The 18844-nt window shown below is 45.8% G+C and overlaps 1 protein-coding gene across 1 annotated transcript in view; it reads left to right on the top strand.

The window, feature by feature from the left end:
* The window catches only part of LOC140387109 (scavenger receptor cysteine-rich domain-containing group B protein-like), a 113464-nt gene that overhangs the window by 56719 nt on the left and 37901 nt on the right, over positions 1 to 18844 (top strand). The window contains exon 6 of the mRNA XM_072470119.1: positions 821 to 1135. Within this exon, the coding sequence (XP_072326220.1) occupies positions 821 to 1135 (315 nt within the window). The remainder of the gene's footprint in view (positions 1 to 820; positions 1136 to 18844) is intronic.

Here is an 18844-nt window from a genome sequence, read left to right as displayed (position 1 = left end):
GCTTTAATCTTCAGCCATTATGTTATCCTGTTTGAACTTGGTTGGTTCCCATGATGTTCTGACAATCCACAGTTTTTGGGCTAGTTGTTGTGGACTATTAATGTCCTCAAGAGCTGCCCCAATGCCTGCTCCTGTTCTGTCACTGTAACTAAGGCGGAATCCCTCTTTACGGGTTCACACTGCTGGCTAAGTTACGGTTGGTAGGACCCTTGCATGTCTGAGGAAATTTCCAATGGAAATTAACCGTGCACCAATCCCCGTAATGGTTCAATTGGAAATTGACAACCTGCTTTGCGATGAGTTTGCTGGTCGTGGACACGATAATGTTGAGAGGGTCATTGTTAACCTCTGTCTTGCTCAATTAGGGAGGATCAACATCCCAGATTTCCATTCTTGATCACTAGAAAGGGACTCCTGCAGATAGCCTCTGGTGTTTGGATGTTAGGTTTGGTCGGATGTCATTGCCTCTCATAGGCAGATAGACCTACCATCATTCATTGTTCAAACTTATGCATAAGCATAAGGCAGGCAGCCCAAGACACCACTGTCCAGCAGCCGTGAACCATTGCAGAGGGAGGGGAAGAGAAAATGTATTGGGACAATCCATGTACAGCAGATCAGGACTGTCTGCTTTCCTGCTTAAAGTTCTGGTTCTGATGATATGCCTGCACACTAAACTACATAAGCTATTCAATGAAATAGAGAACACGCCCCCACTCCAATCTACTACAAGAATCATCATAATAATATCAAATCTCTAAATTGTACAAATGTAAATTAATTTCGCCTTTTGGAAATTAACCATTTCTTCTCCTTACAGGAGAGGGCAATATTCGTTTAGTCAATGGCTACAACTCCTGTCAAGGCAGAGTGGAGATAAAGTACAGAGGACAGTGGGGAACTATTTGCGATGATGACTGGGGCATGGGTGATGCCAAAGTTGTGTGCCAGCAGATGGGCTGTGGCACGCCGATATCCTCCACCACCAATTCGTATTTCGGATATGGAAAGGGGCTGATTCTGTTGGACAACGTCAACTGTGACGGGAGTGAGCCTTCGCTGTTGAGCTGTCACAGTCTGGGATGGGGTGTGCACAACTGTGGGCATCATGAAGATGCAGGAGTCATCTGTGCAGGTAACCTTTCCCTCAAAACCTCCTGGATCTTAGTAATTTGTATAGCAAGCAGTCATTTAATCTATCCACTCCCCCTCACCTACAAAAAAAAAGCTTGTTTCTTTTCTCTCTCCAGCCAAATTAATATGGTTCCCCTGATATGTTGTTGAGTAAATGTGTCCCCAAAATACAAAGCATGCTGATTATTACTAAATACAATGTCAAATGTTAAGAACTAAATGCATTATGCGGTACGTTTGGGCAGCACGGTGGCGCAGTGGTTAGCACTGCTGCCTCACGGCGCTGAGGAGCCGGGTTCGATCCCGGCCCCGGGTCACTGTCCGTGTGGAGTTTGCACATTCTCCATGTGTCTGCGTGGGTCTCACCCCCCCACAACCCAAAAGATGTGCAGGGTAGGTGAATTGGCCACGCTAAATTGCCCCTTAATTTGGAAAAAAAAAATTAGGTACTCTAAATTTATTTCAACAAAGTACTTTTGATAATTTCAAGCTTTGTGTTTCAGAGGAGATAGGAACAAAAAAACAGAGAACAAAGAACAATGCAGCGCAGGAGCAGGCCCTTCGGCCCTCCAAGCCTGTACCGACCATGGTACCCGCCTAAACTAAAACTGTATGCACTTCCGGAGTCCGTATCCTTCCATTCCCACCCTATTCATACATTTGTCTAGATGCCCCTTAAATGCAGCTATCGTACCTATCGTATTGGACATAGAACTTGGGAGCAGGAATAGGTCATTTAGTCCTTTGAGCTGCTCTGCTATTCAATAAGATCATGGCTCGTCTGGTGTGGTCTCAGCGCACCTTGCTGTCTGCTCCCCATAACCCTTGACTCCCTGTCTGTCCTCTGAAAAGGGACCCTTGATGTGGGATGCCCTGTGCTTGTTGTTTCTGAGGAGGCAACTTCATGCTGCTTGCTAATTTAAATCATTCCACCACTAAGCATACAGTTGAGTGACTGCATGCCCGAACAGGGGCCTCAAACCCATGAAAGCTGAACACCAGTTCAAGCTTAAAGTGGAGGTGCATTGTGGCTGGGTCAGGAGGTCATTCCAAAAGTAAGTTGTGTCGTGGGAAAAGCACAAGAATGCCACATCATGGCAGAGAAGATGCTCCAAGTTGGTCTGATTCTGCACTGGATGAGGCCTTCATGCAGGATGTGGAGAGGAGAGATGTGACCTATCCAGAGGTGAGTCGGAGGTAACTCTCAGAAGGAAATGGGAGCAGATGGCCGTGGCGATCAATACTAGGAATTGAGCCCTGGGGACCTGGGTGCAAGATGTTCAATGGCCTGACATGAATGGTCAAGGTGAGCGAATGCATCTTCAAATTCCATATCCCACCATCTGCACCACCAACCTCAGATACTGCTCAATGCATCACACATCTCAATCACCCACCTACCAACAATCTCAGTCACGGCTCATCCCTCACATTCATAGCTTCACCCCGCCCTCATACACTTAGCACTACTGTAACCCTCGCACCACACCTCACAGCTTCTATGCGCTGCCAGCTATTCAACCATGACAGCCACATCAAACCAACACATATGCAACAACTCATTGACACCCTCCCCTCCCTCTTGCTTAGTCAAAGGCAACCGGAGATAACCGGTGTGGGACAGGCATGTTGCCACTCACTGATCATTTACTGAGCAAAGGGCAAATCTGGAGCCAGTCATTCCTTAACATAAGTTTATTCACAAAACACCGCAAACTCGGGTAGATGTCCTGTCCCTTCCACCCACACATGTTGAAACCGTTCCTTTTATATATATATATTCATACCCAACCCCCACCCCACCACTCAAGGAAGAGATGGTGCTCACCAACATTGGAGTGATGATAATTAAGGCTATGACCAATGGTGGGGTTGAAACCCATTAAAGATGACAACGTGCTCAAATCTAATCATCCTGCTTTCATCCCACTTCCCCCTCATGCCACAATTTCTCAGACATCCAAGAAATTGCAACCTAGTCAGACAGTGGGGGAAGGGAAACTGGTGCAAGAACAGGAAGACCGTGGTGAGGAAAAAAACACTGCCACTCCAGCTCGCATTCGCAGCCATCAGCTCAGGCACTGACACTGTGTACAGCGCTGATCTGTGCTTGGTGACCAATTATGCATAAAGAACCTGTAGCCAAGTCAGGGGACAAGGTTAACACAGATGCCAGGTTACTGGAGCGCGAGGTTACGTGAGTCCTTCTGCTAAAGATTCAGATTCGCACTATGATGGGTCAGGATACAGAAGAAGGCTGATGGGAATTCACAATGAAATGCAATGGTAGGCCCACCAGAAAGCCTGCGGTCAATGTCAAGGAGCATGGATGAGTCCAGCATCAAATTTACCCAGGGATTGGCGCAGAATTTGGGGTCCATCCTTTCCAGTGTGGAACAGGTGGCCACAAAGGACCCAAGTATACATATGAACATGCAGGAGTAGGCCAGTCAGCCCCTCGAGCTTGCTCCGCCATCCAATAAGATCATGGGCTGATCTGATTTAACCGCAAATTCACATTGCTGCCTATCCCGGATTGAACTCCTTGCTTATACACATCTATTCACCTCTGCTTTAAAAATATTCAAAGCCTCTGCCTCAAGCACCTTTAGAGGAAGAGAATTCCAAAGTCTCACAACCATCTGAGGGAAAACGTTTTCCTTTTCTCTGACCTAAATGGACATCTCCTTATTCTTAAACAGTGACTCTGAGTTCTAGATTCTTCCACAAAGCAAGTGACAGGGTGGTCAGGGAGGGGGCTGTGTAATTGGGTGGGGGGGGAGGGAGGGGGGGGGAAGGCGGGGGGATTGCGGTGTGAGGGAAACGGTGGAGGGTGGGGGGATTGGAGGGGCGAGGGAATAGGGGTGAGGGCAGGGAGATTGGGGGAGGGGAAGAGGATTGGGGGGTAGGGAGGGAAATAGGGGGGTAGGCAAATGTGTGTGTGGGGGGGGGGGGGGGTTGACCTGATGGACACAGCCTTGTCCCAGGAGAATCTGCAGATGATGAGGGCCTCCCTGGTTCTACTGGCATGTCGGACCCTTGCCTCCGCTTGTCCTCCATCCCCTGGCTCCTCTTCGCGTTCATCCTCCAGCCCCTCCTGGACCACCTCATTCTCCTCAGATTCCTCCGTCTGCTCCTGCTCCCGCTCCAGCTGTGCCAGAGTGTGGAGGGCACAGCAGACCACCACAAAGCAGGAGTCCCTCGGGGGGGGGGGGGGGGGGGGGGTAGTACTACAAGGCACCGCCAGAGCAATCAAGGCATTGGAACCAGGTTTTCAGCCACCTGATGCACTGCTCAATGACAGCACGGGCGGTAACGTGGGCCTTCACCTTGGTCTTAGTGCTCTGCATGGGCGTCATCACCCATGATCGCAGGGGGTATCTCTTGAGCCCCAAAAGGCAACCCGCCATCCTGAGGATACCGGGATCTCCAAGTGTCCCAGGATGTTGCTGTCATGCAGGCTCCCGGGGTAGTAGTGTTATGGGAACCCCAAAGTGTTTCATGGAGTTCACCTGACCCACAACTTTTACTAGATTGTGTAATGGGGAGCACACGGCCCACTTCAAATACAACCCCCAAAGAATACAACACAAAGTAATCCTTTAAGCTTCCCTTTTAACATCCATAAGACTTAAAACACCTTTTACCAGAAGCACATTAGGTTTACATTCACTACTGAGAACATTAATAATTCTGAATTCACCAAATGATCAAGAGATAGTCTTTTCATGGCAGAGAGATCAACAGCGCACCTGTTCCGTTTGGCTTCAGCTCCAACACTGAAAACAAAACTGAAACACACCCTGCAGCAAACAGCCTAAAACAGAAGTAAAAAGCTGACAGACAGCCCAGCTGCACCCACTCTCTGACATCACTGCAGTAATAATCACCCATTTCTTCAAGGTACTCTCACTACGGATACTTACATACACACCCATTTAGAAACAACCATTTCTTATAGGCACTCTCACATGACAGTAGGCACACATATGCATGATTTGGAAGCAGTGGTTGCACATGATCTGAACATTCAGGGAGTGGAACCCCTTCCTGTTAATATATGGCATTCCTCGATGCCCTGGTGCTCGCAGGACAACATGCGTACCATCGATCGCCCCCTGGACCTGGGGCATCCTGGCGATGGTGGCACATTCTGCAGCCCGGGCATCTTGGTGGGCCTGGTCCAAATCAAAGTTGACATATAGTCTGATGCCCAGGCATACCGAGCATCTGTCACCTCCATGCACCTGTAGGGGTATGACTGTGATATTCCACGCAGGTACCCGCTCAAACCCTGGAATGACCCGGTGGCATAAAAATTTAGGGTTGCAGTGACCTTCACGGCCACCGGGAGTGGGTGTCTTCCTCCTCCACGGGGTTCCATGTCCGTGAGGATGTGGCACAGGTGCCGCACTGTCTGCTGAGATGCTGTCTTCTGCGGCACATGGTGTCCAACAGCTCATTGAAGGACCAATGATGCCTGTACACATCATGTTCTGGGTCCCTCCTCAGCCTGATGGGTGGCCGGCTCTTCAGCGTGTGCAGAGGCTCCCTACACATGGCGTGCCGCCTCCAGCCTGCATTTTCTTTGCTGCCTTCTATGGCGTCTGCTCACCCTGGTTGCCAGAAGTCAATCTCCCCTGGAGGTCAACCTCCGCGGGATCAACTCCAAGAAACTCGGCCATCGTGAAACCTTGCCAAACCCACCTAAAACCGGACTTTTAAAGTTTTCTGTTGAATGGCCAATGTGGTCTCAATAATGCCCTGTATACCTGATCCATAACCTTGGGCAATGGTTAATACTCTTGTATCCAATTCCCCATGCAATAACAATCTGGTTTAGCAAAGTGGGCTAAACAGCTGGCTTGTAATGCAGAACAAACCCAGCAGCGCGGGTTCAATTCCCGTACCGGCCTCCCTGAACAGGCGCCGGAATGTGGCGACTAGGGGCTTTTCACAGTAACTTCATTGAAGCCTACTTGTGACAATAAGCAATTATTATTAGCTTTGCTAATTACTTGCATTGTGTAGTCATTTACGGGATGTGGTCTCCATTGGCTAAGCCAGAATTCATTGCCCATCCTTAATTTCACTTAAGAGGTTGGTGGTGAGCTCTCGTCTTCACCCACAGTGCTGTTAGAGAGGGAGTTCCAGGATTTTGACTCAGCGACAATGAAGGAACGACTGTATTTCCAAGTCAGGATGGTGAGTGAATTGGAAATGAACTTCCAGATGGTGGTGTTCCCATGTGTCTGGTGCTCTTGTCCTTCTAGATGGTAACAGCCGTAGGTTTGGATGATGCTAAGAAGCCTTGGTGAGTTCCTGCAGTGCATCTTGTAGATGGTACACACGGCTGCCATTGTTTGCCAGTGGTGGAGAGAGTAAACATTTGTGGAAGGGGTACCAATCAAGCGGGCTCCTTTGTCCTGGATGGTGTTGAGTTCCTGGAGTGTTCTTGGAGCTGCACTCATCCAGGCAAGTGGAGAGTACTCCACCGCACTCCTGATTTGTGCCTTGTAGATGCTGGACAAGATTTGGGGAGTCAGGAGTAAAGTTACTCGCTGCAGGATTCCTAACATCTGACCTGCTCTGATTGATGATTGATCTCCAACCACCACAACCATCTTCCTTTGTACCAGATATGACTCCAACCAGCGGAGAGTTTCCCCTCTGATTCCCATTGTTTCCAAATTTGTGAGGGCTCTTTGATGCCATACCCAGTCAAATATAGCCTTGACGTCAAGGACAAGCACCTCACCTCACCTCTGGAATTCAGCTCTTTTGCTTGAACCAGGGTTGTATTGAGATCAGGAGCCAAATGACCCTGGCGAACCCAAACAACGTCAGTTAGCAGACTATTGCGAAACAAATGTCGCTTGACAGCACTGTTGATGACCCCTTCCATCACTTTACTGGTCATCGAGAGTAGACCAATGGGGTTGTATTGGCTGTGTTAGAATTGCCCAGCTTGTTTTGCACAGAAATACCTGGGCAATTTTCCTCATTGCCGAGTAGATGCCAGTGTTGTAGCTGTACTGGAACAACTTGGCTATGAGTGTGGAGTTCTGGAGCACAAGTTTTCAATACTTTTGCCGGAATGTTGTCTGGGTCCAGAACCTTTGTAGTATCCAGTGCCTTCAGCATTTCTTGGTATCATCTGGAGTGAATCAAATTGACTGAAGTCTAACGTCTGTGATATTGGAGACCTCCAGAGGATGCTGAGATGGATCATCCACTCGTTACATTTGGCTGAAGGATGTTGTGAATGTCTCAGCCTTGGCTTTTGCACGTATGTACTGGGCTCCCCCATCATTGAGGATGGATGTACTGTGGAACTGCCTCCTCCAGTCAGTTGTTTAATTGCCCACCACCATTCACGGCTGGCTGTGGCAGGTTTGCAGAACATAAATTTGATATGCTGGTTGTGGGATTGTTTAGCTTATTTAGCTCTGTCTATTACCTGCTGCTTGTCCTGTTTGGCACACAAGTAGTCCTGTTTTGTCACTTCACCAGGTTGACACGTCATTTTTAGGCATGCCTGGGGTTGATCCTGGCTTGCCCTTCTGAACTCTTTGTTGAACCACAGTTGATCTCCTCGCTTGGTGGTAATGGTAGAGTAGGGGATATGCCAGGTCATGAGATTACAGATTGTGGTGGAGTACAATTCTGCTGCTGATGGCCCACAGTGTCTCATGAATGTCTAGTCTTGAATTGCTAGAGCTGTGCACAGCCTATCCCATTTAGCACCGTGGTTATGCCACACAACATGATGGAGGGTATCCTTCACTTCCTCTCCACAAGGACTGTGCAGTGATCACCCCTACCGATACAGTCATGGAAAAATGCATCTGTGGCAGGCAGGTTGGTGAGTATGAGGTCAAGTATGTTTTCCCCTCTTGTTGGTTCCCTCACCTACTATTACAGACCCAGTCTAGCATTTATGTCCTTTAAGGCTCTGCCACCTCAGTCTGTGGTGGTGTCATGGAGCCGCTCTTGGCGGTGGATATTTGTGCCTTTGCCACCCTCAGAGCTACCTCCAAGTAGTGTTCAACATGGAGGAGTATTGATTCAGTAGCTGAGTGGGGACGGTACGTGGTAATCAGCAGGAGATCTCCATGCCCATATTTGACCTAGTGCCATGAGATGTCATGGGGTACGGAGTTATTGTTGAGGACTCCCATGGCAACTCCCTCCCAACTGTATACCACTGTGCCATTACCTCTGCTGGTTCTGTCCTGCCGGTGGGGTAGGTCATACCCAGGAATGGTGATATGGAGTCCGGGACATTGTCTGTAAAGTATGACTATGTCAGGCTGTTGCTTAACTGGTCTGTGAGACAGCTAACCTTTTGTGATTCATGCATTCTGACACCTAGATCCCTCTGAATCTCAGAGCTCGGCAACATTTTACTATTTAGATAATATGCTTCATTTTTATTCTTCCTGCCAAAATGGAAAACTCACATTTTCCCACATTATTCACCATTTCCCAGATCTTTGGCCACTGACCTAACCTATTTTTATAGTTTCCTTATGTCCTCTTCCCATCTTATTTTCCTACCTATATCTTTGTTGTAAACAAATTTAGCAACCACACCATCAATCCCTTCATCCAAATTATTTATATAAATTCGAAGGGTTGAGGCCGCAGCACTCATCACATCATACCAAACAGGAAAATACCCAGCGGCACATGGCACAGTGGTTAGCACTGGGACTACAACGCTGAGGACCCGGGTTCGAATCCCGGTCCCGGGTCACTGTCCGTGTGGAGTTTGCACATTCTCCCCGGGTCTGCGTGGGTTTCACCCATTCAACCCAAAGATGTGCTGGTTAGGTGGATAGGCCACGCTAAATTGCCCCTTAATTGGAAAAAAAAGATAAATAATTGGTTGCTCTAAATTTATAAAAAGAAAAAAAAAGAAAAAGACCCATTTATGCCTACTCTCCGTTTCTTGTTTGCTAGCCAATCTTCTATCCATGCCAATATGTTACCCCCTCCAGATGAGCTTTTATTTTCCGTAATAACCTTTGATGTGGCACCTTATCAAATGCCTTCTGGAAATCTAAGTACAGTACATCTACCCATTCCCCTTTATTCATAGCACGTGTGACTCCTTCAAAGAACTCCCACAAATTGATTTTCCTTCCACAAACCTATGTTGACTCTGCCTAATTACCTTGTATTTATCAAAGTGCCTGTTTTGTTACCTGTGTGGTAGGTAACATGTGCTACTCAAACCTTGGTTAGTGATGAGGTCTTCTGAATCTCGATGAAGAAGACTCGAACTCGTCCAGTAGTAACAAAAGGTTTATTGAGTAACTATAACAATAATTGCATGAGTTCTTTACTTTAACGCTAGTGATAAGGTTTACAAGATCTAACTACGGTAACTATACGTAACTCCACTAGCCATCTGAACTAGTCTGCTATTGCCCTGGTCACAGTGCACCCAAGAGAGAGAGAGAGAGACCCAATGTGGTTGCCTTTTATACCCCTGTTAGTCCGGCCCTCTAGTGATCATATGGTGCTACTGATTACACATTAACGCCTTCTGTACATGCACATATAGAGATCACTATATCCCCCTTTTTTTCGTGTTGCATATTTTATGTATGTTGTAAAGAAAATTGAACAAACGTAATAGATGCAGTTTGCAAATGCATTACATAAAATCAATGAGTTAGTCCGGCAAATGTTAATACATTTATTCTCTTAGGTTTTTTCGCTTGCGTGAAATAGGTAGACAAATGATGTTATGTACAAGTTTTGATGATCTTGATGATTATACAAAGCCAATTAATATTTATGAGTCCAATCTTAGTTTTTAAAGTCCGTACTTTATGAGATTGTTCGGTCGAGTTGCTTTCTTCTTCTGTTGTTGAAGTGGTGATGTTGATGTTATTTCTTTGTGAACGTCATCAGTGTTCCTGTGTTTAAGTAACCAAGAAGTCATCAATGAGGTATTTGAATGGTCGAATCACTTTGTTGTCTGATTTATGCTTTTTTTTATGCTTGCGGTAGCAATTCTGTGTTACATCTTTGTTGTCTGACCTGGACTTTTTCTTGTGTTTGTGGTATTGATTCTGTATGTCATCTTTGTTGTCTGACCTGGACCTTTTCCTGTGCTTGTGGTATTGATTCTGTATGTCATCTTTCTTGAAAGCTGGCGTGCTTGCTTGTTCTGGAGCAGATGTGAATTTGTGAGATTCTTTGTTATGCCTTGGCATGTTTGTAATCTTGTCATTGTTTGCAGTGTGCTGTGGCATAGTCCTTCATGTACAGAGCCGTACCATGTTGTACAGGTCGTTGTTTCATTGATGTTGTTTCTGCCATTTCTGTGTTTGTTCTTTTCATTGTCGTTCTTGTTGTTGTTGTTCTTGTTGTTGTTTCTGTTTGTGTTGTTTTCGCTGTTGTTCTTGTTGTTTTTCTTGTCGTGCTTGTTGTTTCTGATTTTGTTTATGTCACTTTTCTTGTCATTTTTCTTGTCGTGCTTGGTGTTTCTGTTATGCTTCTTGTTGTCTTTGTTGTTCTTGTTGCACTGCATGTTGTTTTTGTTGTTGCTGTTGTTGTTCTTGTTTCTGCTGTGCGTCTTGCGGTGTTTGTTGTTCTTGTTGCGCTCAATGAGTGTTCCGTGCGGATGATTTGAGTCATTGTCACAGTTATTGGTGTCAGTGTCCGTTGTGGTATCTGTTACATTGAGCGTTTCTTCTTGAGAATTGTGAGAATGATCTGACGTTGCATTGATGTTGGTGACATCAGTCATTTGTGGTGGATTTGATTCCTCTTCTTTGCTTCCTTAGTACTCCTCTTCTGGAGTCATTTCTGGTTCACTTGAATCATCATTGATTTCTTTGTGCTCCTCTTCTGGAGTTATTTCTGGTTCATTTGAATCACCTTTGGTTTCTTGGTGCTCCTGTTCTAGAGTCAAAATCTTCACAATTTCATTCTCTTGTGGGTCGTGGTGCCCCTCTTCTGGAGTCAAAATCTTCAAAATTTCAATTGTCGTGGTCTCTCTGGACTCATAAGTAGCTCTCCTCTGATTGTTGAGTGCTTCTATGCAGACAAGCTGAGATCTGTCAGTCTCGCTGTGATCCTACACATCCTGTATGTCGATTGTGAGCACATTGTCGTTATTGTCATATACAGCGGGTAGACATTCAGTGTCTTCTTGTTGGTTAAATGAGCTGGGTAGACTTTCTTAGTCTCCTTCTAGTGGCTCAAATAAGCTGGGCAGACTTCCATAGTCTGCTGCTGGTTGCGCAGATAAGGTGGATAGACCTTCCTGGTCTTGTTCATGCATGGCGTTCGTTTGCTTCCATTTTTGAGTCTGTCACCGAGCTGTCTGTGGAGGCTTGCGACGCTCTCTCTGTGGAGTCTTTTATCGCTCTCTCTCTGGAGTCTTTCATCGCACTCTCTGTGGAGTCTTTCATCGCTCTCTCTGTGGAGTCTGTCACCACGCTCTCAGTGAAGTCGTGCAGTGTTTGTGCTGTAGAGCCAGTCTGTGCTCTCTCAACGCAGTCGTTCTGTGCTCTCTGTGTGGCGTCGTCATCTTCTTGGGTATTTGACAGGTTGCTGTCATCCAATGTATCGACAGTCTGCCGTAATATCATGGTATTAGAATCATCTACCATGAGTAGAGTCGTGTTGAGCTTTGCAACCGTGTTGCTGATGCTGTGATGAGCATATCCGAATAACTCAGCCATGTCTGAGTAGTATTGTATGTATTGTTCGGTAGACAAATCATCTCTTTTTGTTTTGGCGTTGTTATCATTCTCTTCATGTTCAATCAACAAATCATCTTCTTGGGTTTCGGATTTTTCATTGTGCTCTTCACTTTGGGTGGTGCAGACTGCTTGTTCCAGGGTGTTGTGAAAGTTATTTTCAACTGCTGGTGTAAGTTCGGGCATTGTTCTGTATTTTGAGGTAAGAAAATTGGGTTTTGCAGCTTTACATTTCTTTTTGTTCATTTCCGTGCATTTCCCTTGTAAATGGGTGTGGTCCGGGTCCTCTGACGTCATGATGCTCATGACGTATGCATAGGAATCAATTTTGCATGAGCAATTGGAGTTTCCTTTACTGAGCGCTCTTTTCGCAAGGGCGCATGCGCGGATTATCGAGTGTATTTTGCCGTTTTCCTTCTTTTTGAGAAGTGCGCATGTGCGTACTGGTCGGAACGCTCTCGCTCAAGATGGCTGCCAATCCAAAAGTGCTGTTACATCGAGTGAGATCCTGCCTCTGCCTCGTGGTGCGCGTTCGCACCATTTTTACCGATTTTGTTTTCTAGATACTGATTCTGTGTTTGTAAAGACTCACAGTATTGATTTTGTTTTTGTTCATAAGCAAGGCATTTTTGTATAGCAGTTTCTAGAGTTAGATACTTCTCTTGTGAAAGTTCTTCCTTCAGATTTTTGGCAGATAGCCCATAAATTAATTGATCGATTACCATAGTGGCTCTGAAATCAGCATAATCACAGCCTTGTGGTATTAACTTGAGATTTGTAATAAAATCAGTGATGGACCCACTGTTTCTCTGGGATTTATGACAAGAGTTAAATCTTTCCAGCATCTCACCCGACTGACTCTTACAGTGTTCATCACATTTTTTGAGTATTACTTCTAATTTGGTGTTGTCTTCACCTTCTAAGACATTAAAGCAATTATAGATTTCTCGAGCTTCATGCCCTCCTATTGAGAGTAATAGTGCTATTTTCGTTGTGTCAGAGACCGTGCTTAAATCATTAGCTGTGATAAATATTTGGAATATCAGTTCAAATCTTTTCCAGTCATAACTTAAATTACCGGTTGTTTCCAGCTGCCCTCGAGGTCCAATGAGTCCCATAGTTAGTTGTCAAGGATCCATTTGCTGCGAAGTCTTCCACAGTCGAATATCCGGTCTGAATTTTCTTCTCTTTTTGTCTAACCTAATCTAACTAGTTCTGTTAAAGCCAACACGCCTGGTACCATGTTTTGTTACCTGTGTAGTAGGTATCATGTGCTACTCAAACCTTGGTTAGTGATGAGGCCTTCTGAATCTCGATGAAGAAGATTCAAACTTGTCCAGTAGTAACAAAAGGTTTAGTGAGTAACTATAACAATAATTGCATGAATTCTTTACTTCAACTTTGATACTAGTGATAAGGTTAACAAGATCTAACTACGGTAACTATACGTAACTTCACTAGCCATCTGAACTAGTCTGCTATTGCCCTGGTCACAGTGCACCCAAGAGAGACCGTGAGACCCAATGAGCGGCCTTTTATACCCCCGTTGGTCTGGCCCTCTAGTGATCATGTGGTGCTACTGATTACACATTAACCCCTTATGTACACGCACATATAGAGATCACTACAATGCCCTTTTATAACATCTTTAATAATGGCTCTAACATTTTCCCTCTGACAGATATTAAGCTAAAGTTTCCTGTTTTTTGTTTCCCTCCCTTTTTGAAAAGAGGAGTTATGTTTGCTATTTTCCAATGTATTGTAACCTGACCCAAATCTAGTGAATTTTGGAAAATTAAAACCAACACACCATCTATTTCACCAGCCACTTCCTTTCAGATCCTAGGATGAAATCCATTGAGATACTGGGACTTTCAACCCACAATTCCAACAATTTGCTAAGCACCATTTCCCTGGTGATTGTAATTTTCTTGAGTTCCTCCCGTCCAATTCCTGATTTGCAGCTATTTATGGGATGGTACTTGCATTCTCAATAGTGAAGACAGAGGCAAAATACCTGTTCAATTCATCTGCCATCTCCTTATTTTCCATTATCAGTTCCCCAGACTCACTTTCTATATGACCAACACTCACTTTGTTAACTCTTACTGTCTTAGATTTCTGGTTAGCTTTAATCATACTCTAACTTTTCCCTCTTTTTAAATCTTTCAATCATTCGTTGTTTTTTTAAATTTTGCCCCATCTTCTGACCTACCTCCCACCTTTCACAATTCTATGCTTTTTATTTTGTTTTGATACTATCTTTAACTTTCTAAGTTAACCATGGATGGCGGATCCTTCCCTTGGAATGTTTCTTTCTGGTTGTAATGTATCTATCCTGTATATTCTGAAATATACCCTTTGATGTCTGCCACTGCATCTCTATTGATCTATCTCTTAATCTAAATTGCCAGTTCACTTTCATTCAGCTCTGCTTTCATGCCCTCATAATTGCCCTTAATTAAGTTTGAAATACTAGTCTGAGACCCACTCTTCTCTCCCTCAAACTGAATGTAAAATTCAATCGTATTATGATCAGCATCTGATGGTCAATGTCTTAGTTTCCATTCCAACTCCAGTAGCATTCACCAGTGTCTGAGTACTGCAGTGGAAGCACAGACTGAAGTCAAGAAAACTTAGCTTGCAGCCATGTAGGCTTAGAGTCCTGTCACCATAAACGTGGATTACATTGTTCAGCAGCTGTCCACCACCTATGCTGCAGCGACTGGGATAGCGCTCAATAGGAGCTTTAGGGCAGATAAAGAATAAGGAAGACAAGCGTTAATGGAATATACAGGGGTGATTCGTTGATGTTTGTGTGAAATATGACATGGTTTGATTAATACATTTGGCTTGGAATGTTTATCTTTTGGGGCATTTATTTTTGCACCGTCCACTGCCAAGTGATGGTTAGTTACAGAGGGAAGGGAAGATGTGGGATTGTGGGTTCACTGATACCGCAGTCAGATGAGTCGATCATGGACGGCTTGGCCAGCCTGTTAGTTGCCTCCTGCTTTCCTTTGCCTCAGCTACTCGCTATATGGCTGGTGACAGGGCCTCGGGATGGGCCGTCAGGAATACTCATATCATCGAGGCCAAGGAGCATGTTCCGCTGCCCGCCACAAACCTTAACACACATTCTGCAGAGTACTGCAGGGATCATCGGAGTGGTCAAACCAGTGAAAGTTTTATTTAAATACCCTAATGGTCTCCCAAGTCTACTCTCTGTCTCAGCGTCAAGCACGGTAGACATTTCACACGTGTGTAAACAATATTGGTGCCAAGAAGTTAAAATTGGGTCCTGTATGTTTAAAAGTTGTGAAAATAAGAGTACTAAGCTTTTTGTAAAATATTTAAATCAATAATGAGAGTCAGGGTGGCATGTGGCGCAGTGGATAGCACTGGGACTGCGGCGCTGAGGACCCGGGATCGAATCCCGGCCCTGGGTCACTGTCCATGTGGAGTTTGCACATTCTTCCATGTCTGCGTGGGTTTCGCCCCCACAACCCAAAGATGTGCAGGTTAGGTGGATTGGCCACGCTAAATTGCTCCTTAATTGGAAAATAAAAAATAATTGGGTAGTTTAAATTTACTTTTTTTAAAAAATAATTTTATATTTAAAAAAATAATGAGAGTCCCATCATGGGATCAGATTCCATATGGGTGTCAATGACTCTCAGCTCTCTCTCCACATGCTCTTTAGCTCCTCTGCGAAATTGCCAGTCCAATGCCAAATCATGTCCAACATTCGATCCTTCCAGAAAGTCTAGGGCTCGGCTGCTGAGTCCATTCTCATCTCCGGTCATTGGTTGAGCCAGACCATGTGAAACATGGGCACCACATTGGCTCAGAGCTAACTACTCACATCTCACAACTTGGGGATTTCCTTCTTTTGTGAGGGCCACGAAGAATCCAGCATGAGTTTGTAGAACAGAAAGAAAACTTTATTTACAATAACATATATATATACACACAACAGCAGCAGTAACTCCCTTGCTGCTCACTCCGATCTCTCCAGCTGGTTCCATACTGGCCAGCTTTCTTTATGCAGGGACCTGCTAATGATTTCTCCGCCCACCCTCATTGGGGAAGCTCAAACTCCCTAAGGATTGTGGGATTGCCATTAGTCCCCAGCCAGTGGTAAGCAGGCAGGGTATAACATCTGTAGCCATCTGGGATGGCCACTTACAAAGGGAAACATGGCCATTACAAAGAATCACGGGGAATATGGCCAATGCAGGGTCCAGACGAACTCAGAACGTAAGTGTATATTGGCCACTAGATAACCAGACACTATGAAACCCCGAGCTGATTTGCATTCTAATGGCCCATTTCCCCAGAACAAAAGACTTGTACTCAGGTATCAGATACAGACTCATCGGCGCCACTTCCTTCACCCAGGAAGCCCAAACAGCCAAGGTCAATGACCGCTAAGGACATGCCCAGCCATCAAGGCACCTGCCTCTTTATTGGCTAAAATCAAAGGCAGTGATCGAAGCCTGCCGAATTATTGGGTCCAAAGCTAAGGACCGCCCAAAAGAGTGCGAAACCCCTGAAGGATAAAAAGAAACATTGCCATGTGTTCAGTCTCTTTTGGCCCAGCCTACGCCTGATACCAATTGCAGCACCACGACCAGAAGCAAGTTCAAGACCAACGATTGCTACCAGACAGATGAGCCCAGCAGAAACAAAGTCACTTCTCCAGACCCAGCCACGCAACATCCGAACAAAGGCCTTGTTCCTCTGCATCAAGCCGGGTGCCTAAAGTTATGTACAGGTTGTTGTAGTGTTAGGTGTAATTTAGCTTGTAGTGTTTTATGTTGCATGTCGAAGTAATTCTTGTGTGTAAATAAACTATCATTGTACTTGAACTAACTAACTGGTTGTTTGGTCTTTGATCGATATCCGGTAAAGCCTTGTGGTGATATCATTTGATACCAGGCGACTCTGAAAAGCAATATTATCATTAATAACTATCAGTATCCAGTTAAAAGAGCAACATTATTGGTGACTCCGGTGCGAATTGGCAACTCATCCTCCCCCCCCCCCCCCCCAAAGTCCAAGGAATCCACCGAAGACCCTGGAGAAGGACGGCGTCGGACTCGTTTTGCCGCAGGCCGGACACCATTTGCACGAGGCGCAGGATTGGGCGGCGTGTAACGAGTCAGAGAACGATGCTTCCGTGATGAACGGCATAACGGGTTGTACATACACGGCCCATGGGACCAAGGACTCCCCTTCTGTGTCTCCATCTCGGAGTCGGAGTCTACTGCCTCTGTCATCTCGGCGTCCCTATCTCCACGCGGTTCTGCAATGACCTGGAAGATCGTGAGGAACACCCTCCACTGTGTCTGGTCGCTGCGGCTGTAGAAGTGAGCTCCAGGGGCAGAGAATCTTTGGAAGAGGCGGCCTTCTGGACCGAACGTGGTCTACATGCCTGTGCTGAAGAGGACCCTGGGCTTGCACCTGGTAAGAGATCGGGCCCGTTTGTCGAAAGATAACGCCAGGGACCCACTGGGCACCAACAGAAAAATTTTGAATGAACACCGGGTCACCAGGCATAAACTGCCGAACCGGCCGATGCCGAGAAAGGTCATGTCCCTGCCGTTCTTGAGTGCGGCGTACCTTTGCGCCAATATCCGGGAAAACCATGCTAAGGCGGGTGCAAAGTTTCCGGCCCATTAGGAGTTCCATGGGAGCTACCCCAGTCACCGCATGTGGAGTGCTCCTATATGAAAACAAAAAACGAGCCAGTCTCATGTCCATTGACCCGGAAGACTGCTTATTTAGGCCCCGTTTGAATGTCTGCACTGCGCACTCCGCCAACCCATTAGAGGCCGGGTGGTATTGTAGCCATCTGGGATGGCTACTTACAACAAGAAACAAGAACATTTGCAAAGCCTAAAGGGAAATGTGGACAATGTAAGATTCAGGCAGGCACAGAGCCTGAATGTATATTCGTGAGCAGAGAATCTAGACAGCATTGAAACCCCCAACCGATTAGCATTTAATGGCCCATCTCCGTAAGACAAAGGATTGATACTCAGGTAACCGATACAAGTCCAGACACATCGGCGTCACTCCCTTTACTCAGGAAGCATAAACAGCAAGGTCAATGACCGCTTAGGACACACCCAGCCATCAAGGCACCCGCCCCTTTATTGGCTCAGATCGAAGGCAGTGATTGAGAACTGTCCAATTAATTGGGTCCAAACCTAAGGACCGCCCAAAAGAGCGTGAAACTCCCCAAGGATAAAGAGAGACACTGCCATGTGTTTGATCTCTTTTGGACCTGGCGCTCCGGCAACATCCATCTCCAATCACAGCACCACCAGAAGCAAGTCCAAGTTCAACGCTCGCTACCAGACGGATGATCCCAGCTGAACCACAGTTACTTCTCCAGATCCAGCCGATCCAGATTCGACCAAAGGCCACTGTTCCTCTGACCTATGCTGGGTGCCTGAAGTTAAGTACAAGTTGTCATAGTTGTTAGGTGTAGTTTAGCTCATCGTGTTTATGTTGCATGAGTAAGTTAATCTTGTGCGTAAATAAAGTACCATTGATCTTGAACTAACTAACTGGTCGTTTGGCTCTTTGATCGATACCCGGTTGAATCTTGTGGCGGTATCATTTGATACCTGGCGACTCTGAGAGCATATAATATCAATACCTAGATAAAAGAAGGGCAACCTTATTGACTGCCATATTTATAGCAAGTAAAGATAGCAACAGTATGGAGTGGTGCGGATATGGAGTATGCCGTTTATCTTCATGAACCTCGCAAACTCCTCACTTGTGAAAGGAGAGCCGTTGTCCGTGATTAGCACCTCGGGGAGGCCATGTGTACTGAAAAACAAACGCATCTTCTCGATTGTTGCGCAAGACGTTGTGCCTACCTTCTTATGCACCTCTAGCCATTTAGACAGGGCATCAATTAATAGAAGGAACATGGATCCTTGAAAAGGGCCGGCGAAATCCGCATGCAA

The sequence above is a fragment of the Scyliorhinus torazame genome, chromosome 12, assembly GCF_047496885.1.
Source record: "Scyliorhinus torazame isolate Kashiwa2021f chromosome 12, sScyTor2.1, whole genome shotgun sequence".
Taxonomy (NCBI): domain Eukaryota; kingdom Metazoa; phylum Chordata; class Chondrichthyes; order Carcharhiniformes; family Scyliorhinidae; genus Scyliorhinus; species Scyliorhinus torazame.
The sequence above is the reverse complement of the archived record's forward strand: the minus strand, read 5'-3'. Positions and strand labels throughout refer to the sequence as shown.